Raw genomic sequence first — 27,985 nt, forward strand, 5'->3', positions numbered from 1 at the left:
AGTGCTTTGAAGTCCCAACTCTGAGGCTTCAAAGCATGACGCCAATTGCGATGTCACTTAATTGACAGGTGGGTGGTGACGCCCAATGGTCAAATTTGGTCCGCAAGGCAAATCCTGATAAGGGTCTGTCTTGTGGAGCCAAAATGCTTTCCCAGCCCTGGTCTAGGTGGTTCTTACAGGAGGAAGAGTATGTGGTTGGCAAGCAGAGTGAATACAAATAAAAGTGTGGCATGCATTTTAAAATAAATATACGGTATCTTAGGCCTGTGGGAATTTGCTCCTGTCACAGCTGGAGACCTTTTGAAATACACATGCTTTTTGTCATATTTCAACGCCAAATTTGTTTGGGGGCAGGATTCCAAACCAGCTGTCACGTTGCTGAAGACTTCAAGCTCTGATTTATGACCTCATTCTTGTTGATCCTACAGCAGTGGGTCCCCAGGTGTTGTTGGACTACGACTCCCATCATCCCTAGCTAGCGGGACCAGTGGTCAGGGATGATGGGAGTTGTAGTCTGGCAACAGCTGGGGACCCAAGTTCAAGAAACACTGCTGTATAGATACCCTTGGTGTAGGGCAGGCATGGCCAAACTTGGCCCTCCAGGTGCGTTGGGACTACAACTCCCATCATCCCTGGCTAACAGGACCAGTGGTCAGGGATGATGGGAATTGTAGTCCCAAAGCAGCTGGAGGCCCAAGTTTGGCCATGCCTGGTGTAGGGGATCTGCCTTCATATTGCACATAGAGGAAAGGGTTCTTAGAGTGAGCCGCATTCTGGGGAGAGAGGTATGTCCTAATTCACCTACCCCCCCCCTTTCTCATCCTCTCCCTGCAGGGTGGTGTATCATGAGTTGGTGCTCACCACTAAAGAGTATATGCGGGAGGTCACCACCATCGATCCCCGCTGGCTGGTGGAGTTTGCCCCTGCCTTCTTCAAGGTCTCTGACCCCACAAAACTCAGCAAGCAGAAGAAGCAGCAGCGTCTGGAGCCCCTTTACAACCGCTACGAAGAGCCCAACGCCTGGAGAATATCGCGAGCCTTCAGGCGCCGGTGAGCGCTCCTCGTCTGCCAAGAACGGTGGCTGGACACAGCACCATCACGCGGTCCAGCCTTGGGCATGTCTGGACAACTTGCTATGTACGTTTCAAGACTAAAGGGTATAGTAGTGCAATGCCAGCTCTTAAAGGCACCGCCTCCATCATGGCTGGCCTCAGAGACACCTTTCTTCACGGGATATTTTCTTTTGTTGCCGTTCCTGCGCTGTGCAAAGGTCAAAAGTTGCTGTGCGGTTTCTAGTCCCCTCTGTTACCGAAAGGCCTCCTTTCTCCGCTGCCCCAAACGGGAACCGAAAGGGGAACACAAAGCTCTCGTGTGACCTTTTCCCTTTGGAACGACCCTATTTTTCTTCAAAGCAACCCTCTGGAAGCACATTTGAAAAGACTGATCCTGCAGGAAGCAAGACAAATACCCAGACCCTTTACACTGGTGGCCTTTCTTGAATGTGGTCTTCAGCTGTGCTGCCATGCTGCTTGCCCACTTCCTTTCAGAGCCCAGTGTACAAAAAGCTGCTCTTTCCCGCCCCCCCCCAAGGATTCACTGACACCTGAAGCAACACTCCTGTGTTTCGTCAGTAATATTGCTAAGCAGTTTTTAAATTTGAAGAAAATAAAAAAAAAGAGCTGGAGGCCGTGTTGTCTAGATCAGAGTTTTTGTCTGTCTTTTTCTGTACGATCTTACTTGCGTTTAGTGAAAAATGTCCTCTGTCCTCAAGGTTGGATGTGACTTTGCAGTACCAGGGAGGGGTGACTAACCTGTAGTCCTTCAGGTGCTATTGAAGTTCAACCTCCCTCCACCTCTCAGGCCGTGGTTGGGGATTAGGGGAGTTGTAGTCCCAGCAATATCTGTAAAGCCACCTGTTTTAGGAGATGCAGTAGAGATTCAGATGTACTTGAGGAAGCGGAGAAGAGAGTGCAATACCTTCTTGATGGCTCTATGACTCTTCACAGCACCCCTTCATTGCAGTTGCTGGCAACTTTCTGCTTGCCTGTTGACGGGGCTAAGAGAGGTTGTGTGATCTTCCTTTATGTCCCAGGTGTCTGTGGTACAAGGAGGACTCTTTAAATGAAAAGTTGTCTTCAGATTTTTTTCCGCTGTCTGGAAGCTGGTTTGTGTACACACACATGTACAGTGGTACCTCGGGTTAAGTACTTAATTCGTTCTAGAGGTCCGTTCTTAACCTGAGGTACTATTTCTGGGTTAGTGGAGTCTGTAACCTGAAGTGTATGTAACCTGAAGCATATGTAACCCAAGGTACCCACTGTATTTTGGTTGTCATCCTTCCGTCTTGAAGATGATGGAGTGTGAAATCAAATCACTTGGATATTCAGCACCGAAGTGAACCTCCTCTGGACGCAAGCCTGGGCAGTGTGTTTGGAGGTCCTGGTGGTGTGAACAGAGACAGGGGGTTTGGAAGGTTGCCAAGGTAACTGGGTATGAGGTGACAGGAATAGAGTGTCTTTTAGCAGGGTGTTCTGAAGAGGAGGAGGAGAAGGAAGGAAGGAAGGAAGGAAGGAAGGAAGGAATTATTTTGGGCAGGCTGGCTGAAGGCTGGCTGCACTGCTGTGGGGTACAAGCCCCTCTCGACCATGCTGTACAATCTGGACTCCCTCCATGCAGACTGAAGGTGTAAATAGGTGAATAAACCATATTTCTTAAAGCTACGACCATCTCCGCTGTGTCTCAATTCTCTAAAGCAGGGGTCAGCAAGCTTTTTCAGCAGAGGGACGGTCCACTGTCCCTCAGACATTCTGGGGAGCCGGACTATATTTTTTGGGGGAGGGATGAATGAATTCCTATGCCCCACAAATAACCCAGAGATGCATTTTAAATAAAAGGACACATTCTACTCCTGTAAAAACACACCGATTCCCGGACTGTCCGCGGGCCAAATTTAGAAGGCGATTGGGCCGGATCCGGCCCCCAGGCCTTAGTTTGCCTACCCCTGCTCTAAAGGAACACAGACACTGGAACCCCTGGGAATCTTGCAGAGGCTGGGGGTGGCACACGACATTTTTATCCATACACACACACTGTGATATTCTGCCTGCTCCCTTCTAGGGGATAAACACTACTACTAATATTGTTAACAGAGACACATACATCTTGCACACACTTCTATTCCTCCCCCTGCCGCCGCCTCAATCCAGAGATGTCCAACGCTCACTGAGAGGGGACCAGCTTCCTCCACAGATCCATCTTAACGTAGTTCGCGCAAGCATTGTTTATGCTACAGTAGAGTTTGCAGTTGGGAGGGATGCGGGTGATGCTGTGGGTTAAACCACAGAGCCCAGGACTTGCCGATCAGAAGGTCGGCGGTTCGAATCCCCGCGACGGGGTGAGCTCCCGTTGCTTGGTCCCAGCTCCTGCCAACCTAGCAGTTTGAAAGCACGTCAAAGTGCAAGTAGATAAATAGGTACCGCTCCGGCGGGAAGGTAACTGGCGTTTCCGTGCGCTGCTCTGGTTCGCCAGAAGCGGCTTAGTCATGCTGGCCACATGACCCGGAAGCCAGTAAAGCGAGATGAGCGCCACAACCCCAGAGTCGGCCACGACTGGACCTAATGGTCAGGGGTCCCTTTACCTTTAGGGTTTGCAGTTGTTTTGATACAAGCAGTTGTAAAGAGTATAAGGAGAAAAGAGGAACGCAATGTCGCCCTGTATGCCCCCTCCTCATTTCTGCAATCAAACTGCTGGAAAAAAATCCTTTTGTAAGCGAGAGAAATGCCTCTGTGTTCCGTCGGCTCCCCCCACTGTGATGCAGAGAGCGATCGAGGGAAAGCACTTTGCCTAACCATTTTTCATAATTCCAAAGAGCTCGATATTTGACAACCAGCAGCAGCTTGACATTCCTTGCTCCAGTTCCAAGCAGTGAACACATCTGGTTTAAATTAATTTAAAAGAATAAACTTGTATGACTTTTTGAGAGCAGGATGAGAAGGAATCTCCTGTTTATAAGTAGAGCTTTCTTTAAAAACGACACCGAGGAGAGAAAAGTGACCTTGAAGGCCTTCGGTGGGCGAGAAATTGACATTCCCCGAGTTACTAAAGTGATCTTCGTACCGCAATGAAGTAGAACAGAGGATTCTGTGGAAATGAACCACTGGGAACCGACAAGAGGCTAGGATAGGATTTGTGCTTGGAATACAAAGGCCTGTTCTTTCTAAGTGTGAGCCTTGCTACCTTGTGCTTTTTACACTTGTAATGCTATTTTAAATTAAGTTACTAAACCGGGGTGGGGGGGTGTTTAAGCATTCTCTTAAATTTCTCCCAGATTTCCATGATTATCACAGAATCATAAAATTGTAGATTTGTAGACTAGATGTAGCATCATCTGGTCCAGGCATGTCCAAAGTCCATTTCGGGGGCCTAATCTGGCCCTCTGCTTGATTTAATCCGGCCCCTGCGGCAGCTTATTTTGTGGGGTAAAATCCCCAAAAAACCTCACAACAACTTCAATCAAGAACTGCAATCCTAAAAAAAAGCTTAAGAACTTTGGGGGTAAAATCCTAAAAGAAAGCCCAACAACTTCAAGCCTAAAAAAAGCTCAGCAACTTTGTTTGGCCCTCACAGCCCTTCATTTCATCAAATCGAGGCCGCTTTGAAAAAAAGTTTGGATACCACTGATTTCTAGTCTAATGCTGGAATGCAAGCTAAAGCATCTGTGCTGCTGAATTGCAGAAATATTCTCTATGTTGAAGATTCCCATTCTCAAGGTGAGACAACTCAGCAATCTTCTTTTATTTTGTAATGTTTATTTACGTAAACAACAAGGGTATGAATATAGAGAAGAAACCAACAGAAGCGGGCCTTCAGAACAGAGAAAACGCGGCATCTAAAACTATATTAGTGGTGCAGCAGTAAAGCTGCTGGCACATTTGCGAAGCTAAGCAGGGTATGGTACGGTTACAAATTGGATGGGAGAGGCCGCATGTTGAGATTCCTGCAATACAAGAAGGTTGAGCTAGATGACTCTCTTGGTCCCTTCCAACTTTACAATTCTATGGTTCTATTTGCCGACAGGTCCGTATTGTTAAAGCTATGGTTTTCCCAGTAGTGATTTATGGAAGTGAGAGCTGGACCATAAAGAAGGCTGATCGCCGAAGAATTGATGCTTTTGAATTATGGTGTTGGAGGAGACTCTTGAGAGTCCCATGGACTGCAAGAAGATCAAACTGGTCCATTCTGAAGGAAATCAGCCCTGAGTGCTCACTGAAAGGACAGATCCTGAAGCTGAGGCTCCAATACTTTGGCCACCTCATGAGAAGAGAAGACTCCCTGGAAAGGACCCTGATGTTGGGAAAGATGGAGGGCACAAGGAGAAGGGGACGACAGAGGATTAGATGGTTGGACAGTGTTCTCGAAGCTACCAGCATGAGTTTGACCAAACTGCGGGAGGCAGTGGAAGACAGGAGTGCCTGGCGTGCTCTGGTCCATGGGGTTACGAAGAGTCGGACACGACTAAATGACCAAAGAACAACAACAAGGTATCTGCAAGTCACAAGTGGGAAACAATACGAACAGACGTACAGTTGAGGAGCACCGAGGGGGCCCAAACAAGAATGCAACTCGGAAGTTCTTCCAAAATGAAGTCATACTTGGCAGGACTAAGCAGTTTATCATGTGTTTGTTTATGTAGGTCATATGAAGGTCCGCGCACTGCAGCAAAATCATCTGAGGATGCTTTGCCCCTGGGTAGCCCTAAGATCATGCGTGGGTTTTTCCTGGGTGATGAGAAGCAAGGATTTATTGTACCACGCATCTCAAGCAAAGGTCAAAGCATCTTTCCAGCTTTGAGAAATATTTAGACAGGTCATGACCCAGAGGAATAATAGTAGAGGTTTCAGCAACAACTCAGAATTTCCCCCCATACAACGTGCATAATAAACAAAACTTTGGATCCATAAAATCAAAGTAATAATCAATGTACTGTACTGTAAAACGAGTAAGACAGTATGGAAGATGATAAAAATTAAAGTTTTTTTTTTCTTTTCTTACCTGCACTGATGATAGTCATTGTTTGGATGGCGGACTTTTATCCATTTCCGCAGTCACACAATCAGTCAATCAATCAATCAATCAATCAGTAGCTGAACTGGGTTCCACACAGTCACAAAAACAAATTAACCAAAAAAGCCTCAAAAACAAAAGCGCAAAATAAATAGCAAAAACAAGAGCGCCAAACTTAATCCGTTCCGGAAGTCCATTTGACTTCCGAAATGTTTGAAAACCAAGGTGCAGCTTCTAACTGGTGCAGGTGCCCTGGAAACAATAACCGACAGCCACATTGGATGTTTGGCTTCTGAAAAACATTCAGAAATCGGAACATTTACTTCCGGGTTTTTGGCGTTTGAGAACCAAGGCATTTGAGAACCAAGTTACCACTGTATATAGAAATAATAATAATGAGAGGAAGACTCCCACAAAGGGTCCAACATGCTCTGTCAACACAGAATGTGGCCATTTTCTGCAACTTTGGAATATTACTTTTCTGGCTGAGCAGACAAACGTTGGGATTCTTACTGCACCTCCCTCAGTAACCTTTATTATGTCTATTTTGTTTAGATTAATTATGTGGAAGCCACTCATTGTGCTAACCAATGTCTGCCCATCTGCCTATGTTAAGTCTTTAGTTTTGTAAAGTTTCCTAATGTCTCCAGTATGTTGACCATGAAAAACTGGTCCTATAAACACCTACAAGAGACAAAGACTATTTTAACTCAGTGGGGTTTTACTTCAGAGTAGACATGCAGAGGCTTGCTCTGTAATTCATAAATCTGTAGTGTCCTGATGAGGTTGAAGACTAATTTAAAGGTTCTTATTCTTACTGCCGCTTGACAAACTTTGATATCTGAACTTGTGTAATGGTCTTTTGGAAAGCTAACACAGGATCCAGTTGTTGTGACAACTTGTCATCATTAAGATCTAGTTCAAGATGGCCCACAATTAAAATCTGATTTGAGAATAACATGCGGGATTATTCATGTGTGTGTAAATAAATGATAAAACTGCCTACAGTTTGCAAGGACCCTTGACAGCAGCCATTAAATTTAGCCCGCTCAGATCACATTTTTCTTTCCTGTGAAATGGTCTGTAAAAGCTTCCATCTCCTTACTAAACTGAGCTGTGTGCTCTTCAGGGAGTGGTGCTAATGTCTGATTCCCCCGCTGAACAAAATGAAGTCATCACTTGGTAAACTTCAGATTTTGTAAGTAAACTGTGTACAGTTCTCTGAATCAATTCCAAGTATCTAATCCACATTACAGTGCACTGGAAATCAATCTGTCCTGAATCGCTGCATTGTGTTGTGATGTGGAATCACAGCCTGTAATAGTCGCCCCAGAATTGTCCCATTTACAGTGGCTTTCTTCTTTACTTCGCTGAAGGCTTGAACAGCTATTGGGCTTTCTTCTTAACTTGGAAAAGCTAGTTCTGTTGTGTACAGTGGAACCTTGGGTTACAGACGCTTCAGGTTACATACGCTTCAGATTACAGACTCCGCTAACCCAGAAATAGTACCTCGGGTTAAGAACTTTGCTTCAGGATGAAAACAGAAATTGTGTGGCGGCGGCAGCGGGAGGCCCCATTAGCTAAAGTGGTACCTCAGGTTAAGAACAGTTTCAGGTTAAGAACGGACCTCCAGAATGAATTAAGTTCTTAAACCGAGGTACCGCTGTAGTTAGTGACAGGATTCAGCCTCTTCTGACACTGTTCATTACTGAACAGGCCTGACTTTTCCAAAAAAGAGAGTGTGTGTTTTTTTAAAAAGCAAAATAAAAGGGCCTTCTCAGTGACTGCTCCCAGATTCTGGAACTCCCTCCCTGAAGAAGCTAACAGGTTTTATATATGTCTATACTCTTAATTCTATTAAGGTACGGCTACCAGATGTCCCTGTTTCCCGGGTTACAGTCCCTGGATTTACAAATCAGTCCCCATACAAAATCCATTGAATTTGAAAAGTGTCTCTGGATTCATTGAAAAAAATCTGGTAATCTTATATTAAGGTTTGTTGTTAGTTATTCTTGTTTATATCTGTAAGCCGCCTTGAGTCCCATCAGGGGAAAAGGCAGGGTATAAATAAATATATAACAACAACGACAACAACTCACATGCAACTTTCTACAGCGATCTGTTCGTGTAGGTGCTGTGGCAAAATATACACGCAAACCTCTGAGAACTCTGGCAGGCGGCCATAGACATGGGCAAGAACTGGGTGAGCGGCTCTGGGGGAAAAATAGCCCGTAAAAAAGAGGAAGAGAAACGAGACGATGCTAACACGACATAAAAGTGTGACCCACAACAAGCTTTGTTGTGGTGCTCGTGTGTGCGGGTTACATGAGCCTATTATAGGAGGAAGAAGAAAAGATGGCGATGCTTGGAGTTGGTGGTCCTTACTGCTGCTCCTTTAAGTGTTTGCAGTATCTGTTCAATGCCAGGGAAATGTGGGGATCAATGACCCACACCAGGGCCGAATTTAGGTTTGATGAGGCCCTAGGCCAGGCACCCCCAAACTCAGCCCTCCAGATGTTTTGGGACTACAACTGTTTCACGGTTGGCCTGTGTGGCCCTGCTTTCTGTACTGCAAAGGTTTTTGGGGCAGCCATACTGTTTCGTTCCCAACAAGCGCACAACCTGTAACTTCTTGGTGAAATTTTGTAACTTTTCATACGACAAATGTTCTTTGGGCAGGGGGTGGTTGTCCCACTTTTGTTGTATTGTAGCCCTTCCGGACAAGCAACGACGTGGTAGCGTCAGGGAACAAAGTGGAATAAATCCAACGCTATTCTTAAGGGATGCGGGTGGCACTGTGGGTTAAACCACAGAGCCTAGGGCTTGCCGATCAGAAGGTCGGCGGTTCGAATCCCCGCGACGGGATGAGCTCCTGTTGCTCGGTCCCTGCTCCTGCCAACCTAGCAGTTCGAAAGCACGTCAAAGGGCAAGTAGATAAATAGGTACCGCTCCGGCGGGAAGGTAAACGGCGTTTCCGTGCGCTGCTCTGGTTCGCCAGAAGTGGCTTAGTCATGCTGGCCACATGACCCAGAAGCTGTACGCCGGCTCCCTCGGCCAATAAAGCGAGATGAGTGCTGCAACCACAAAGTCGTCCACAACTGGACCTAATGGTCAGGGGTCCCTTTACCTTTATTCCTAAGAAAATGTTGCAGAATACACCCAGAATAAAGCACCAGTCTCTTCATTTCTCTCCCTCTTCACCCCCTCTCTATGGCTCCATTCCGTCTTCCTCGACCTCCAATGTAGAAGAATGGATCAGATTAAAAATTAAGGCGTGCATACTCAATAATATTTTACACTCTTTGAGGGGGATCCTCTTTCAACTTTTCCTGACTTCTCCATACCTGAGAATTCCCTCATGTGTGCTATCCACCCATTCCTTGGGGAAGGGAACTTCACTTACAAACATATTAGCACAGGGCGGCATAAATTCAGTATTAAAAAATAATGGGGCTTAAGATGAGGCTCAATGGGCTTCGTGCACAGGACATGCTGTTGAACTTTTGAGAACCACTACCCTTGTTAATAGGGACGCAGGTGTCGCTGTGGGTTAAAGCCTCAGCGCCTAGGGCTTGCCGATCGAAAGGTCGGCGGTTCGAATCCCTGCGGCGGGGTGCGCTCCCGCTGCTCGGTCCCAGCGCCTGCCAACCTAGCAGTTCGAAAGCACCTCCGGGTGCAAGTAGATAAATAGGGACCGCTTACCAGCGGGAAGGTAAACGGCGTTTCCGTGTGCGGCTCTGGCTCGCCAGAGCAGCGATGTCACGCTGGCCACGTGACCCGGAAGTGTCTCCGGACAGCGCTGGCCCCCCGGCCTCTTAAGTGAGATGGGCGCACAACCCCAGAGTCTGTCAAGACTGGCCCGTACGGGCAGGGGTACCTTTACCTTTACCTTACCCTTGTTAATCCATAGTATTGCTTTTCTGACATCCCTGCATTATTCTACTGATATTGCTACGCTGAACACACAGTAACTCGTACAGTGGTACCTTGGGTTACACTTCGGGTTACAGACTCCGCTAACCCAGAAATAGTACCTTGGGTTAAGAACTTTGCTTCAGGATGAGAGCAGAAATCGCGCAGCAGCAGCGGGAGGCCCCATTAGCTAAAGTGGTACCTCAGGTTAAGAACAGTTTCAGGTTAAGAACGGACCTCCGGAAGTTCTTAACCTGAGGTACCACTGTATTTGGATGACCTCCAGGATAGCACCCTACGGCTTGCACGTGTGGTTTTGCCGTAGCAATTTCATGTTTTTGGTTTCTTAAAAATCTACCTGCTTTCTTCATAAAATGAACTCCCTCAAAGCGGTTCGTAGAAACTCAGGTTGTGAAGATACCAGTCAGGAACGAAGAAGATGCCACATTCTGCATCAGCCCTCAAAGTGACTGGCTAAGTAAAAACTAATGGAGAGGATTTGCTGAACTAACAATTTGTATTGGAATATAAGAAAGGGAGGTATGAGGAGGTCTGGAAAATAAGTTAAAAGAAAATAAGTAAATGGAAACTCTATGTGTTTTTAGTTGTTTTTATTTTTGTATTTCTGTATTTTTTGTTGTTTTTTCTTTTTGTTTTATATTGTATCATTTTTGAAAACTTTAATAAATATTTTATTAAAAAAAACAACCAAAGTGACTGGCTAGCATCTAGGCCTCGATTTCCATGTCAAGAAGCCCTCCACTGTAGTTTAAATCTTGTACAGAGCTGGCCCATTACATTTTGCCGCCTGAGGCGAAGAATAGCACCTTTTCCCATTCCGTGCACAGAAGCTGGCAGCTCAATCTCACTTCAATACAGGAGTCATGACAGAGCCTTCCACTGCACCTGAGGGCGGCAAGTTTAGTTTAGGAGGTGCAGGTCAGATGGTTCATATGATGGTATGCAGAGCTCTGTCCCTCACCATCTTGCCACTGCTCTCTGCAACCTAGCACCTGGTGCCCAAGAAGATTGCCTCATTCTGTCTAATGGTAGGGCCGGTCCTGGAAGAGAATACACATGTAGCCTAATATGGTGAGGTCATGACCTTCCCTGCTACATAGTCAAGAGTAGCAGAGGCCCTTAAAAATAAGCTATGATTTCTCTTTATGTGTGTGTGTTGTTGTTTTTTTCCTTTCTGGGTGATAGACTTCAATCTACAAACAGTGGTACCTCGGGTTACAGACGCTTCAGGTTACAGACTCCGGTAACCCATAAATAGTACCTCGGGTTAAGAACTTTACCTCAGGATGAGAACAGAAATTGCGCAGCAGCGGCAGCGGGAGGACCCATTAGCTAAAGTGGTACCTCAGGTTAAGAACAGTTTCAGGTTAAGAACGGACCTCCAGAACGAATTAAGTTCTTAACTTATTTTTTTGTTTTTTTTAGCTGCTTTAAGTTCTCTTTTCTGAAAGGTAACGAAGAAATATATAATAAAAGCAGTCAAGCTTAACCTCAGCTCCAGAAAGGCATATCCATAATTGCAAAGTGTATAGGCATTTCAATTGCATAGTGTTGTCTCTAGCCCAGAATAGAAAAATTGTTGTTGTTTAGTCGTTTCTGACTCTTCATGACCCCATGGACCACACAGGCTTCCTCAACGTTGGCCCTCCAGATGTTTTTGAGACTACAATTCCCATCATCCCTGACCACTGGTCCTGCTAGCTAGGGATCATGGGAGTTGTAGGCCAAAAACATCTGGAGGGCTGAGGTTGAGGAAGCCTGGACCTGAGCACTACCTCCCGCAGTTTGGTCAAACATGTTAGCTTCGAAAACACTGTCCAACCATCTCGTCCTCTGTCCTCCCCTTCTCCTTGTGCCCTCAAGGAATGGAAAATTAGCTTGCTTTAATAGGCTAAGAGACAAATTGCAGGACAGTGCCTTCAACGTGTCAGATTTCCACATATCGGGGCTGCGACTTGGGGAGGAGAGTTGGTCTTGATAATATTTTGGATGCATTGCAGTCTGGTGATTTTATAATAGGTCCGCCTATTTTATGCTTTTTCCGTGTGTGTGTGTGTGTGTGTAGAAGTTTCCAATGTGGCAAATTTGGAAGCAGATTATTGCACTGGCGGGGGGGGGGGGGCGACACCAAAAGATGGAGCGTTGCAGCTCTTGAGTTGCATATTAAATATAACAAATTGGTGGTGACCAATCATCCCAAAATGCAGGGTTGCAAAATACTGGAGCGGGAGAGGGAAGCCTTATTATTTGCAAGACATCCAGTCCATTAACTTTGGGTCTGAGTGGAGGTAGACCTGATATCGCCATGCAATCCCAGGCAGCCTATGCCATCTCCGGCTTTTGCAAAAGCTGCTCTCCCCGTGCATAACAAGACCAAACATGCACCCGCGCGCAGCATCGCGCCCATTTAAAAATGCCCGAGTGCAGCTGGGAGGAAAAAGGAGGTGTCTTTTAAAAGTGCGGCTGCGGTGGGAAGAAATGCTCTTGATTTTTTTAAGGTGGGCAGAGGGAGCTTGCTTCCCGCCCCCTTGCAAGAAGGATTTGGGGAAGAACAGGAACCAGAGCCTCTCTCTCTCTCTCCTTTCCTCCTCTCCGTCCCCCTCCGCCTCACTTGCAACGTGTTGCAATTCCTCTTAGCGCACATCCAGCTTGCCAAACCGCGGAAAAAGTTTGAGAAGTCTTGGAGAAAGCTTCTCTCCCCCCCGCCCCCCCCATTTCCCTTCCGCCCACAACTGGCTGGGCAGCCTGTGGGGCTCGTGACGCAGCGTCTGAATTCTTAGAAGGCAGGGGAGGGGCGCTTTTTTCTTTTTTGGAAGGGGGGGGCGCGCATTCCTTGTCTCTCTCCCATCTCCCTGTCTCTTTACCCTCCCATCACCTTCCTTCCCAACAGGAGGAGGGGAAGGAAAGGACCCTGAGTCAGCACGGAGAGAGAGAGAGGCAGAGTGCGCAAAGACGCAAAAGAAGGAGAAGAAGAGAGGGAGATCAGTCCCAGCCCCCAGCTATGAAACTTCCCAGCCCCCCCTCTTCGCCACGGCCTCGCTTGCTGAGATGCGCCCTGGGCATCCTTCTGACCATTGAGCTCGGACTCTGCGCTCTTCTCCCAGGTAGGGCTGAGTTGGCCAAATGTGTTTGTTTTTCCTCCACTTCCAAACTTGCAGCGTCTTTTAAGAAGGGCGGGAGGTTGGGGGGTGGTGGTGAAAGGAGGTACTTGTAGATCTGCTTCTTTAAAAAAAAAAAGAAGGGGGATCGGCTCCTCACAAAGTTAGCATGCACTCTTCTTTTCCCCCACCCCGATTTCCCTCCCCCCGTTTTGGGCAGTTGTTGGGGCATTTGGGGGGTGTACGCGAGCTTGCGTTTTGCAAAGAGGGGAGGAGAAACCTGAATGGAACCAGATGTGGTTTGGAATTGCGAAGGGAGGAGGAGATGGAAGTGGCTGTTTTTGAAAGAAACTGGGGGGGGGCGGCGGCGGCGGCGCACACTTGCTTCTCTTCTACCTCCCCATCAGCAAAAAAAGAGAGAGGATTTTCTCCAGTTGCAAGATCTGATCCCTGGTGCATTTGAAATAAATGCTCTTGTTTCTGCGCCCCTGAGGTTTGGGAATTTTATTCTCTCACCCACCAGTTCTGCCTTGCAACCCTGCAGGCTTTTTGCATGTGTCCAGCCGTAATAAAAACCCCAACACACCACCGGATTTTTCCAGAGGAATCAGTGTTTCCAAAAGCAAGAGCAAGCGCATTTTCCAAGCTGGTCTCCCAATTGTCCCTCGGAGGAGGATAGCGATTTGGCCAGCAACAACAGTGATAGAGAGGAGAAACTAATGAGAGGCATTTGTTGGTCCCCAGAGCTTTGTCAAAGGCTCAGTGTATTTGCTTCGCAAGCACATTGGCCTTGCAAGTGGGCCAAATTTGCAAAACTTGCTCCAGTGTCTGGACCCGGTCAGTTGTGCCAGACAGTGACATTTAAAGAAATAAATAAAAACCCTGCTTTTTTGCTCGAGTTTCCATGCAGTCTGCAACCAAAGGATTAACAAAAACAAGCAAATGTTGCAGCGTGATAAATTTCTAAAAGAGCCCCATTGTGGTTTACGAAGCGAAAAAAATGCAATTTAAAGTAAATCAGGAAGCCGCTGGGAAATGGGGGGAGCAGGAAGCTGTTGGGAAAAGGGTCAGGAATGAAGCAGTGTGTGGTCGTTGGGCTGTCTCAGTTTTGGGTGGGAAGTTAGAGCAAAAGATGCAGTGATGGAGTGAGAGCAGCTTTTGTTGTTGTTTAGTCGTGTCCGACTCTTCATGACTCCATGGACCAGAGCACGCCAGGCACTCCTGTCTTCCACTGCCTCCCGCAGTTTGGTCAAACTCATGCTGGTAGCTTCGAGAACACCGTCCAACCATCTCGTCCTCTGTCGTCCCCTTCTCCTTGTGCCCTCCATCTTTCCCAACACCAGGGTCTTTTCCAGGGAGTCTTCTCTTCTCATAAGGTGGCCAAAGTATTGGAGCCGCAGCTTCACAATCTGTCCTTGGTGAGCACTCAGGGCTGATTTCCTTAAGTATGGATAGGTTTGATCTTCTTGCAGTCCATGGGACTCTTAAGAGTCTCCTCCAGCACCATAATTCAAAAGCATCCATTCTTCGGCGATCAGCCTTCTTTATGGTCCAGCTCTCACTTCCATACATCACTACTGCTCCTCCAGTTGGATCACGTTTGGTCAAAACTCTCCACTATGATCTGTTCATCTTGGGTGCCCTGCTCGGCATAGTTCATAGCTTCTCTGGGTTATTCAAGCCCCTTCGCCACGGCAAAGCAGTGATCCATGAAGGGGTGAGCAGCTTATATATGGCTAATTGCATAGGCTGATTGGGGTAGGAGATTGCCCAAAACCATGTGCTCTTTTCTGTCTCCTCCCACCCAGCGGCTTGCGCACCTCTGCTGCCAGCCAGGTACCTGCTCAACACTTGCAGAAACTTGTATTCCTGCCTCACCCCCTGGAAAATGGGGAGCAGGAGGAATGGGCCACCCCACTCCCACAGTACACTGCTCCAACCAAATGCAGACCTCTGCTGCCTGCAGCTCCTTTTACACGTAAAAACCAGCTGGGGTAGATGGGAATTGTAGTCGAAAACATCTGGAGGGCACCAGCTTGGAGAAGGCTGGTAAAACAAAGAATGCAAAGAGATGCAAGAATGTACAGTGGTACCTCGGGTTACATACGCTTCATGTTACAGACTCCGCTAACCCAGAAATAGTACGTCGGGTTAAGAACTTTGCTTGAGGATGAGAACAGAAATCATGCTCCGGCAGTGCGGTGGCAGCGGGAGGCCCCATTAGCTAAAGTGGTGCTTCAGGTTAAGAACAGTTTCAGGTTAAGAACGAACCTCCGGAACGAATTAAGTACTTTAAAAAAAAATTTAAATTAATTTTAACATATTATCATACATACCACAGAACTTCACATCTTAAACAATCTTTTTGGACTTCCATCAGCACCTCTGATGATCCACCATTCTTATCATTTCTTAAATTCATATTGCCTTTAATTATCATAACTAACAATCCCCCTCTTTATCCCTTTTTGCAATAATTCAAATACTTCACCTCACAAAACTTCTTGCAAACCTACAAACGTAATCTGGTCATCACAATTAACAGTACTTTTCAGATAGTCTGTAAATTTACACCAGTCTTCTGTGAATCTCTGGTCCTGCAGGTTTCGAACGGACCTCCGGAACGAATTAAGTACTTTACCTTTTTTACCACTGTAGTTTGTTCCCTAATACGTTGGACTTAGATGTGGGAGACCTGTAGTCATAACTCACGCCACAAAACAGTGGCCATGAGCAGTGTTCCTCTCTGTAAAATGGGAATAATAATAATGTCCTAGCTCTCTGGCATTGTGAGGACTTCCGTATTAAATGCTTAGAATGCTGTTGCTGCTTAGCAAGTGAAATAAGCAAAAATGAAATTAAGAGTCAAGAGGTGCAAAGAATGTGAAAGGATGTGTTTTGAAAACACTTGGTGCAGTTTCACTGAGGCTGCATGCATACCTACATTTAAAGCGCACTTAAAACACATGACTTTCCCCAAAGTAGCCTGGGAACTGCAGTTCTTTAAGGGTGCTGGGAATTACAGTTCTGTGACAGGTAGATGTCAGTTCCCGTAATTATTTTGGGGAAGTGATATGCTTTTAATGTATGGTGGGAACACAGCACTGTTTAAAAGGAAGAGAGGTTCTAATGCCTCTCGCTCTTGAGCTTTAAGATATATTAATGGACTACTTTTAGAGCACTGGCATATTTCTAGTGTGTGTTTTTAAAAGCCGCATAACTATGTTGTACTGTGGGTGGCCTGTTGCTTTCGAAGTGCCGCTCTTAAAATGAGAAGTGAACTGTTGGCGTAACTCAGTCGTCCGTCAGACAACTGGCACCTAACTTTTTCCTCTTAATTTAATTTGCTCAAAGATAGTTTCTCTCCGATTATTGAAAGCGTCACTTCTGCCTACATGTTGGATGGAGTGGAAGGGTTTAGAAGCAAAGCTGTGAGATCTCTTAAAAAAACCAACATGACAATTTTGAGTCCTTTTTATTATTCTTTGAACCAAGAGAAGTAATGTGTGGGATGGGAGTCAAGAGCCTCTGCTAACCTCTAGGTTAGATTACTGCAATGTGATATACATGGGGCTGCCTCTGAATACTGTTCTGAAACTTCAGCGGGTGCAGAATTCAGCATCCAGGTTGCTCACCGGGGCAAGGCAGTTTCCGCATATAATGCCAACCACTGGCCCGACCGCACTGGCTTCCAGTTAGTTTCCAGGCCCAATTCAAGGTGCTGGTTTTGACCTGTGAAGCCTCAAATGGCAATACCTCAAGGACTGCCTCCGTTCACATGAACAGTCTGGACCCAGTGATCATTATCTGAGGCCTTTCTTCATCCGCCCTCTCCAAAAGAGGTCTGGGGGGGGGGGGCAATACGAGGGAAGGGCCTTTTCAGTGGTAGCTCCCCATTTGTGGAGTGCTCTACCCTGGAAGGCTTTCCTGGTGGTTTTGTTACATATCTTTAGGCGCCAGGCAAAAACATTCATCTTCTCCCAGGCCTCTCGCTAATTAAACAACCTATGGATTTTAAAACTGTATGGCGGGTCATTCTTTTCGTTTGCTATTATGGTATGGTTTTGTTTTTGTTTTTATGTTGTAAACCGCCCTGTAATCTTCGGATGAAGGGCTGTAGAGTAATTTAATTAATTGTTTAACAATAATAATAATACAATGGTACCTCGGTTCTTGAACATCTCCGTTGATGAATGTTTCGGAACCTGAACGCCGAAAATGGTTTTCAAACATTTCGAAACTGGAACGGTCTTCCGGAACGGATTGCGTTTGAGAACCAAGGTACCACTGTACTTGAGAAGAAGGAATGAGCAGATCAAAGCCTTCTTTCTATAGCTCTCAACACCAAAACCTTTGCCTAAAAGGAAAAAGTATCCTGGAAGTTGCTTGTGTTTTGTTCCAACCAGGGCCAGATTTAGGTTTGATGTGGCCCTAAGCTACTGAAGGTAATGGGGCCCTTTAAATTTCCAGCTGTCCTTTGTCAACAACAAATTGTCGCTGTTATTTGTGTTGAATATATGCTATATGGTGATTTATGGACCTAATAAGTATCTAAAGCTATTTGCACATAACAAATAGGAACCTACACAACACAAAACACTGTTGCTTTAAATAGGTTTTATTTTATTTGTTTTTTATCTTATATTTTGGAAATGTACATCTAGTTTTTTCCCCCTTTAAATTTTTTGGTGTCCCCCAAGAGAGTGGGGCCCTAAGCTATAGCTTGTTTAGCTTACACGTAAAACCGGCACTGGTTCCAACCCAAACCTATGAATCCCTGTCAGTGCTGCTGCTGTCGCTTGGGGCATTCCTGGCTCACCGTTAACATGTCTATAGGATGTTGTAGCTCAGGGGTTGGCAACGTGCGGCCCATGGGCCGGATGCGGCCCATGAAGACCGTTTTACCGGCCCACAAGCTGCCACCGAACTGCCCACTCAGTGAGTCCCCTGTGTGCTGCGCTAAACCAGCATTTTGATCAGTATATTAACCATGTCGTGCTAAGGTGGTGGGAAAGAACTGTATGCCAGGATACCACCTGGAATTTCATCACGCGAAATTGCAATGCAAAATTCCCGCAGTTTCCTGGGATTCAGCTGGGTTTCCCGGAAGTGGCTTTTGCGTTTTGTGAAAGAACACAAAAATTGCCAGAAGGAAACTGAAATAAAGTGCCTTCTGAATGTAGTCTTCTCTCCTAATTGTGAAGCAAAAACACAAAAAGCAAACAACACCCATCACCGCTGTTTAAAATAGGGAAACCGGAATGATATTCCAGTCCGATAGTAGCGATTATTATTTTTCCAGAATTTGGAAGTTATCGCAGGACTGCAGGCAACAGAACAGAAGACTTTCTGGTTAGTCACTTCTCTGGTTCTGTATGTGTCATGTGAGCTCAGAAGAAGGCAGGCCAGTAGGGAACAGACCCGAATACAGTGGTACCTTGGGTTACATACGCTTCAGGTTACATACACTTCAGGTTACAGACTCCGCTAACCCAGAAATAGTGCTTCAGGTTAAGAACTTTGCTTCAGGATGAGAACAGAAATCATGCTCCGGCGGCACGGCGGCAGTGGGAGGCCCCATTAGCTAAAGTGGTGCTTCAGGTTAAGAACAGTTTCAGGTTAAGAATGGACCTCCGGAACGAATTAAGTACCTAACCTGAGGTACCACTGTATCAGTGATGTGGAAAGGCTTTTTGTGAAACATCTTGTAGTTGGCCAAACCAGCTATCAGTATCAACATGCAGTGGAACCTGGTCTGTATACCACACTTGGGTGCTGTAGGTCACACCCAACTCATAAATTTAAAGCAGGGGTCAGCAGACTTTTTCAGCTGTGGGCCAGTCCACTGTCCCTCAGACCTGGTGGGGGGCCGGACTATATTTTTTTTTGGGGGGAAAGAACGAATTCCTGTGCCCCACAAATAACCCAGAGATGCATTTTAAATAAAAGGACACATTCTACTCATGTAAAAACACACTGATTCCCGGACCATCTGCAGGCTGGATTTAGAAGGCGATTGGGTTGGATCCAGCCCGGGCTTTAGTTTGCCTACCCATGATTTAAAGCACTGTTATGCCACGTCAAGCGTCATGGCTTCACCCAAAGGATTCTGGGAAAGGGAAGTTTGTTAAGGGTGCTGAAAGTTGTTGAGAGAAATGACATTCCCAGTGATTCATCGGGGGAAGTCATGGGGTGTAAATGTATGGGGTGGACTTCAGCTTTTCCTCCATAGAAATTCCAGGATTCTCGACCCTTTATTGCTCCGCACTGCCCCGTTGTAGCTTCTCTCCATTTATGTCCCTGTTGAATTTGCTCCAGTTTATCCTCTATTTCTCCCAGGTTTCCCTTAGTACAACCGCAGACCTGTTAAAAACTAGATTTGTGCACACTGACGGGATTCCAGTTTGATTCAGAATTTAACTTTGGTAGTTTGGGGGGGGGGACGCGGGTGGCGCTGTGGGTTAAACCACAGAGCCTAGGACTTGCTGATCAGAAAGTCGGTGGTTCGAATCCCCGCGACGGGGTGAGCTCCCCTTGCTCGGTCCCAGCTCCTGCCAACCTAGCAGTTCGAAAGCACGTCATAGTGCAAGTAGATAAATAGGTACCGCTCCGGTGGGAAGGTAAACTGTGTTTCCATGCACTGCTCTGGTTCACTAGAAGCGGCTTAGTCATGGTGGCCACATGACCCAGAAGCCGTACGCTGGCTCCCTCGGCTAATAAAGCGAGATGAGCGCCACAACCCCAGAGTCGGCCACGACTGGACCTAATGGTCAGGGGTCCCTTTACCTTTACCTTTTAGTTTGGTAGGGGCAAAAGTGTATCCGTGTTTATGCGACCTGAGTCTTCTGCCTGCAACTGCTGCATGGATTTGCCTTGGGAGGGTGGATGGAAAGTCCTTATGGAGGCAATTTAACTTGACTGACCTTCTGGAGCAACCTGAGGTATGCTTTGTATAGGAAACCTTTTCTCTGTGGAAATCCAGATTGGCCACCAACAGTGGCCAGGTGTGTGGGCAGCGTTTTAAAGCACCATTTAACACCTCTGAGTGTTGTTTTTAAAAAGGGTGTTGTTATTATTATTTGTGTAAAACCTCTGAAACAGCTTGCAACAGAGGCTCTGGAGCAATGATTTAATCCCCCCCCCCCTTTTAGGCTGTTTTTGCAATATAAACACAAACAAACACATAACCCTCACAGGTGCTTTATATACTATGAAGCTTTTATTGATCTAAAGGCAGCATTGCCCTTTTGGGATTTCAGGGAAAAGTGGTCTAATTAACTATAAAAAAATACTCCCTTTTCTCTTTAAAACTTTGTATATTAATACGTGCCGGAAAGTGCAGTGTACCAAAGATCCATCTATTACAGATCCCGTGCCATTTTTAAGCTGTTGTCCTATTTCACCTATATACAAATGATATTGTTGAGTTTCTGTCATCACTAACTTATCACGTCTCCAAGTTGGCCACAAAAAAAGATTTCTGTTTTATTGGATGCAGATGATCCTACAAGTCTAGTCCAGAAAAAAAAATGGGTGTGAGGGTATTTTCTGAATATTGCTAAAAAGAAGGTGTTTTCTAAATGATACACAAACCTTCCCCAAATGGTATTTAGATGAGCAGCTTATTGAACAAGTAACAGTTTTTAACTATTTGGGAATAGATTTTCAACCTTCTGAGAAGATCAACAAGAATATTGGCATAGAAAAAGCTATTCAAATTCTGCTGCTTTTTAAAAACAAACAAACAAACAAAAGGCCATAACTTTATTTCTGCAGTACATGGCTAAACCTTGAGCTCAGTTACTTTATGGGATTCCGATGCTAATTTAAACCCTCTGGATGTTGTGCAGTGTAAATTCCTTCGACACGTTTCCTCTGTACCAGGTTGGGTTTCAAATGTCACTTTGCGATGTGAAGCTTCCATTCTGACACAGGTCTGGATGAGGCCATTGGCTCTGTCTGAATGGCTTGGTTCATTTCGTTCTGCAGGATTCACTTGGAAGCAAGCTGGATGAAAGCCATCAATTTAAGGTTATGCGCTTTTGGCTTTTCAACCACATCAGTTATTAAGTTTAGGTCCGAGCAGAGCATTAGAACGTATTGAGGCGACGCCCGTTTTATACTGGACCACAAAATAATCTTCTTGCAATGAGAAAATTGAGTCCCTGGTATGACTGCTTTGCAGATAGCCCTCTTGATAACAGTAGCATATCATCTACGTGGGGCTGCCCTTGAGAGTGACCCAGAAACTCCAGCAGGTGCAGAATGCCACGGCGAGACTCCTTACGGGGTCCTCACTGCGAGATCACATTCACCCGGTGCTATACCAGCTGCACTGGCTCCCGGTGGAGTACAGGATCAGGTTTAAGGTGCTGGTTTTAACCTTTAAAGCCCTATACGGCCTAGGACCCTCGTACCTACGGGACCGCCTCTCCTGGTATGTCCCACAGAGGAATTTACGGCCTTCAAACAAAAACATCTTGAAGGTCCCAGGCCACAGAGAGGTTAGGCTGGCCTCAACTAGAGCCAGGGCCTTTTCAGCTGTGGCTCCGATCTGGTGGAACGCTCTGTCACAAGAGACTAGGGCCTTGCGGGACTTGACATCTTTCCGCAGGGCCTGCAAGACAGAGCTGTTCCACCAGGCCTTTGGCCAGGGCACAGCCTGACTCCCTCCTTTGGCAATCTTCACAGAACTCTAGCCCAGTGGTTGCCATCAATTTGATTTGAATTAATTTTATAATGAAATGATTTTAGAATGTTGTATTATTTTATTGTTGTTAGCCGCCCTGAGCCCGGCTTTGGCTGGGGAGGGCGGGATATAAATAAAATTTATTATTATTATTATTATTATTATTATTATTATTATTATTATTATTATTTATTATCTGCAGGATCTAACATATCCAAAAGTCCGAAGAGCCTTCTTGAGTGCACAACTGGACGTGCTTCCCTCAGCAGCAGTACTTGAGGGTTGTTTTAAAACAGGCATAGGCAAACTCGGCCCTCCAGATGTTTTGGGACTACAACTCCCATCATCCCTGACCACTGGTCCTGTTAGCTAGGGATGATGGGAGTTGCAGTCCCAAAACATCTGGAGGGCCGAGTTTGCCTGCGCCTGTTTTAAGAGAATCCTTTCACAAAGTTGGATGTAGAGTTTTCCACTTCCTCCTGGTCTCGCCACCCAAAAATTAAAAAAAATGCTCTATTTTCTAACCTCGAAAGCAACTTCCTGGCTTGGGGTTAGGTCCACAGGCTCTCTTCCTCCTAGGAAAGGAGCATCGCCTGAGAGAAGTCCTTTGCCACAGATGGAAGGCGTCATTTTGCATTGATTCCCTTCACAGAACTACAATTCCCAGAGTTCCCTGGTGCGTGGATGCAGCCATAATGTGGAAAGTTGGTCGGGATCAGTGCTCATTTACCAAATACAGTGGACGCTTGGGTTGCGAATGTGATCCGTGCGGGATGCATGTTCGCAACCCGCGCCTGTTCCGGTACTTCTAGGTTTTGGCGGTCCGCAGCCTGAAAAAACGCAACCTGAAGCGGTTGTAACCCAAGGTATGACTGTAGGCAGATTAGGCACCGGCCTGTGGGCCCCATGCCTTTTAGGGGGTGTTATGTGCTGAAGTTCTCACCCTGGGACAGCAGGGGGATACTGTAGATAGTTATGCAAATGAAGGACCGAAAGTGACGTTCAGTGATTGGATAGTTTGTATGCAAATGAAGGATGGAAAGTGACGATCAGTGATTGGATAGTTTTAGAAAGTTGCTACAGTTACGTTGTTCTGGAGCTCTATATAAGCAGGCTAACTGAGCTCCTCAGTTCAGTTCTGTTCCTGCTTACAAATAAAGAGCAGCTTTGGAAGAATCGCTGTGTCGTCTGATATGTTCACCCACAACTTAACAGAGGGCGCTGGGACAACGGATCAAAATCATAATTGATTTTGAAATACTGATCTTGAAAGAAAGTGTCAATAGAGCTTTCTTCTCTCCTAAAATTTGTGAGGGGATCCCCCGAGATTTTGACTGCCTAGGGGCCTCCGCAGGGTTTAATCCGGCACCGGTTGGGATTCTGCTAGCCGTTTACGACAGAAGAGTAACGATCGGGTTGTGCCAGGAGTCCGCAGTCTGGAAGCATCCTTAGCAATGCTGAAATTCACCTTTCAGGGTGTGTTTCTTAAAAAAGAAAAGGCTAAGAACATGTTTAGACAGCATATTATGGCTCAGCGTCATACAGCCACATCCGAAGGGCAGGAAATGTAATGGAGGAAAATATATTCCTATCTCCATTTTTTTCGGCACTTCAACTCCCTGTGTGAGACTTGCTAGATCACAAAGGCAGGGCTAGGAGGGCCCATATTAAGAGAGTATTTTGTGCCTTTGCTCTTCCCTCCTCAGGTAACTTGCCTTTGTGTTTCCCCCTCCTGTAAAAGGTTCTGAAACCTCCAGCGGCTGTAATTTTCTAAGTTCTCCTGCAAGTGGTAATTTTCTACTTTTAGCCCTTTGTCTGTTTTTAGAGTCAGCCGATCTCTCCCTTTCGGTCATAGGCACAAATTCTTTTTCTGGTCTGGACAGTTGAGTATGACCTTATGGTTTCTAAACTCATCTATCCAGGAGCATGGCGAAGCCTCGGGAGAGCTCATCTTTCCCAGAACCTGTTATGTCTTGTCTTTTGTTTTTGGGGGTGCTGACACCATTGCTTCCTTTTGTACCTGCACGGAAAGGGATATTAGAATCATAGAATCATAGAATCATAGAGTTGGAAGAGACCACAAGGGCCATCGAGTCCAACCCCCTGCCAAGCAGGAAACACCATCAGAGCACCCCTGACATATGGTTGTCAAGCCTCTGCTTTAAAGACCTCCAAAGAAGGAGACTCCACCACACTCCTTGGCAGCAAATTCCACTGTTGAACAGCTCTTACTGTCAGGAAGTTCTTCCTAATGTTTAGGTGGAATCTTCTTTCTTGTAGTTTGGAACCATTGCTCCGTGTCCGCTTCTCTGGAGCAGCAGAAAACAACCTTTCTCCCTCCTCTATGTGACATCCTTTTATATATTTGAACATGGCTATCATATCACCCCTTAACCTCCTCTTCTCCAGGCTAAACATGCCCAGCTCCCTTAGCTGTTCCTCATAAGGCATCGTTTCCAGGCCTTTGACCATTTTGGTTGCCCTCCTCTGGACACGTTCCAGTTTGTCAGTGTCCTTCTTGAACTGTGGTGCCCAGAACTGGACACAGTACTCCAGGTGAGGTCTGACCAGAGCAGAATACAGTGGCACTATTACTTTCCTTGATCTAGATGCCATACTCCTATTGATGCAGCCCAGAATTGCATTGGCTTTTTTAGCTGCCGCGTCACACTGTTTTGAGAGTGAATGATTAAAAAAATAAATCCATATGGCATACCCTCCAAGATTTCTCCAATGAAAATAGGGATGCCCTGTTCAACAACAACAACAGCAACAACAATAACAGTACCTCTTCCATCTGACTGGGTTGCCCCAGTCACTCTGGGCAGCTTCCAGCCTATATAAAAACATAATAAAACATTGAACATAAAAAAAGCTTCCCTATAAGGTTGTCTAGGTACTTATCTCCTTGGTTCGGTGGGTCACATAACTCCACACCCTCCAGGGTGGATAAAAATCAGTGATTTTAAAAACACACACACACACACAAAAAGATTTTTAAAATTTAAATCGGATTTTTAAAAATTTAAATCAGATTTTTTGATTTAAATCAGATTTTTAAAATAAAATGCTTTTGGATGAAAAATCTTTCTAAAGATAGTTTTCTATTTAAGTTACATTATAGTCCAAAGGCTATTCATCAGGAAATAAGGATTTGTTTTAAGCTTTTCATGTGTGCTAAAACTCAGTCTAAGGTTGTGTTGCTGTTTTTTAAAAAAATCGTTTAACCACATCAGTTTACAAACATGGATACATATGCTATAATGTTATTGTTTTAGTTAAATAAATTGTTTAAATTGTTATTAAGGAAATGATTATTCTACTCCTTCCAATAAAGTACAGCAGAAAAGTTGTCCAAATATAAACAATAATTTCATAATTACCTGTCTTTTTCTTTCTAATAGTATAACCAAATGAGTAATTTTGATAGAACTGTAAAAACAACTCTGAAAATTTATTATTCCAAAGATGAAACCTTCTTCTGGTTGTAAATATTAAGATTATACCAGCAAGAATGAGTCTTTCTGTAAAAAATATGATTTAAATCAAGTCTTACTGATTTAAATCAAGTCTTAAAAAGGTAAAGGTAAAGGACCCTTGACAGTTAAGTCTGGTTGCAGACGACTCTGGGGGTTGCGGCGCTCATCTCGTTTTACAGGCCGAGGGAGCCAGCATTTGTCCGCAGACCATTTTTCCGGGTTATGTGGCCAGCATGACTAAGCCGCTTCTGGCGAAACCAGAGCAGCACACAGAAATGCCGTTTACCTTCCCACCGGAGCGGTACCTATTTATCTACTTGCACTGGTGTGCTTTCGAACTGCTAGGTTGGCAGGAGCAGGGACCGAGCAACGGGAGCTCACCCCATCGCGGGGATTCGAACCGCTGATCGGCAAGCCTTTGAGGCTCAGTGGTTTAGACCACAGCGACTAGTAATTTAAATCGTGATTTAAATAGATTTGATTTAAATCAATTCCACCCTGATACCCTCCAACATTTCTCTGAGGAAAATAGGGATGTCCTAAGGAAAAGCAGGACATTCCGGGTTTAAATCATAAACTGCTTCTGTAAATTTGGGGCTGTCCCTGGGAAATAGGGACTTGGAGGGTTTGAGATGGTTGTATTGTGTTAGTATGGCTTCCATCAGCAGGACATGGAAGCAATCGATTTCTGGCGATTCCCTTGCGGAGGGTTCCCCAACCCTTTGGAGCAGAATTATGGAGGCAGGGGCGGGGGGGGGGGTGCTACAGGAGGAAAATCAGTTCCCCTCACATTCTGCTGACGGAAGTGTTATGGTCATCTGAACAGCACATTATAAAAAATCTAGAAGCAACATCTCATCAGCTGAAAACCTTGCCCTTAAGCCAGAAACATGGCAAAAGCCCCACTCCAGCTATGGCCTGGGTCTTGAAAGGAAATTTGCTAAAGAGATCGGCTTGGTGCGAGAAGGTAATTGCAGGTTTTAATAACCGTTTGGGGTTTTAAGCAAAGCAGCAAGTAAAATGCGGTTCTGCAAGAATGCATGTTTCCATATTCAGAGGTGGTTGTATACAGTACTAATCTGGTTGGCTGCCCCTGCCATCTGGGAAACTACCTCGTACTTGATTCCTGCAGAGCTGTTTGCTACCGCTATGGGGCTATTGAAAGCAGATCCCACCAGATCTGGGCACTATTCCGCATTATGCCTGCTCTAACTCAGGTTTTCATTTCATTTCATGCATTTGTTTATTAAATGTGTATACCAACCTTTCTCCAAAGATCACGGGGGAACATAAAATTACAAAATAAGAACACAAAATATAGTACAGTGGTACCTCTGGATGCGAACGGAGCCCCGTTCGCATCCTGAGTAGAATGTAACACTTGACTGGTGCCTAAAGGTACGTTATGAAGGCCCAGGTGAGCCTCTCTGGGGAGAGGATGCTGCAAACGGGGAGCCACTGCAGAGAAGGCCCTGTTCTCATGTTGTCACCCTCTGGACCTCTCATGGAGGGGGCACACAAAGAAGGGCCTCAGATGATTATCATTACAGGGTCTGGGTCGGTTCATATAGGGGAGAGGCGGCCCTTGAGATATTGCAGTCCTGAGTCTTTTAATAATAATAATAATAATAATAATAATAATAAAAAAATTTATTTATATCCCGCCCTCCCCAGCCGAAGCCGGGCTCAGGGCGGCTAACAATAATCAAATAATCAAACAATCAAATAGTCACACATTCAAAAATATTTCATTATAAAAATTAATTAAAATCAAATTAATGGCAACCGATTAAGCAAGATTCTGTGCAGGTTGCCAGAGGAGGGAGTCAGGCTGCGCCCTGACCAAAGGCCTGGTGGAACAACTCTGTCTTGCAGGCCCTGCGGAAAGATGTCAGGTCCCGCAGGGCCCTAGTCTCTTGTGACAGAGCGTTCCACCAGATTGGAGCCGCAGCCGAGAAGGCCCTGGCTCTAGTTGAGGCCAGCCTAATCTCTCTGAGGCCTGGGACTTTGAGGATGTTATTATTTGCAGACCGTAGGCTTCTCTGTGGGGCATACCAGGAGAGGCGGTCCCGTAGGTACGAGGGTCCTAGGCCGTATAGGGCTTTAAAGGTTAAAACTAGCACCTTAAACCTGATCCTGTACTCCACCGGGAGCCAGTGCAGCTGGTATAGTACTGGATGAATGTGATCTCGCAGCGAAGACCCCATAAGGAGTCTCGCCGCGGCATTTGTAGGCCAAAACCAGCACTTTGATTTGGGCTCAGAAACTTAATTGTGGGCCAGTGCAGTCAGGTCAGGATCAGTTGAATAGGTTCAAACTGTCTTGCCTTGGTGAGCAACCTGGCCTCTGAATTAATGGGTTGACCTGTGTTGTTGTGAGGATGGTCCTGTCTGTGACAGGGAGTTGCTAACTACATGGAGGGTTTTTTTATACAGTGGTACCTCGGGTTAAGAACTTAATTCGTTCCAGAGGTCCGTTCTTAACCTGAAACTGTTCTTAACCTGAAGCACCGCTTTAGCTAATGGGGCCTCCTGCTGCCGCTGCGCCACCACTGCACGATTTCTGTTCTCATCTTGAAGCAAAGTTCTTAACCCGAGGTAATAGTTCTGGGTTAGCGGAGTCTGTAACCTGAAGCGTATGTAACCCAAGGTACCACTGTATATAAAAAGTATACAGTGGACACTCGGGTTGCGAACGTGATCCATGCGTGATGCACGTTCGCA

General features: G+C 45.7%; 2 protein-coding genes and 1 long non-coding RNA gene across 4 annotated transcripts in view; 2 read left to right on the forward strand and 1 right to left on the reverse strand.

The window, feature by feature from the left end:
• Positions 1-1,705, forward strand: part of DHX8 (DEAH-box helicase 8) — a 42,050-nt gene extending 40,345 nt beyond the window's left edge. For both annotated transcript variants that reach the window (XM_079949297.1, XM_079949298.1), the window contains exon 23: positions 835-1,705. In XM_079949297.1, the coding sequence (XP_079805423.1) occupies positions 835-1,054 (220 nt within the window). In that variant the 3' untranslated portion in view covers positions 1,055-1,705. The remainder of the gene's footprint in view (positions 1-834) is intronic.
• On the reverse strand, positions 1,582-27,914 carry LOC307201172. Its single transcript, XR_013832611.1, has 2 exons — positions 27,704-27,914; positions 1,582-2,194 (listed from the first exon to the last, which is right to left on the reverse strand). It is a non-coding gene; the product is annotated as an uncharacterized lncRNA (long non-coding RNA).
• Positions 12,701-27,985, forward strand: part of MRC2 (mannose receptor C-type 2) — an 81,541-nt gene continuing 66,256 nt past the window's right edge. The window contains exon 1 of the mRNA XM_079949263.1: positions 12,701-13,100. Coding sequence (XP_079805389.1) covers positions 12,998-13,100 — 103 coding nt within the window. The 5' untranslated portion in view covers positions 12,701-12,997. The remainder of the gene's footprint in view (positions 13,101-27,985) is intronic.

The sequence above is a fragment of the Podarcis cretensis genome (assembly GCF_951804945.1).
Source record: "Podarcis cretensis genome assembly, chromosome: 13".
Taxonomy (NCBI): domain Eukaryota; kingdom Metazoa; phylum Chordata; class Lepidosauria; order Squamata; family Lacertidae; genus Podarcis; species Podarcis cretensis.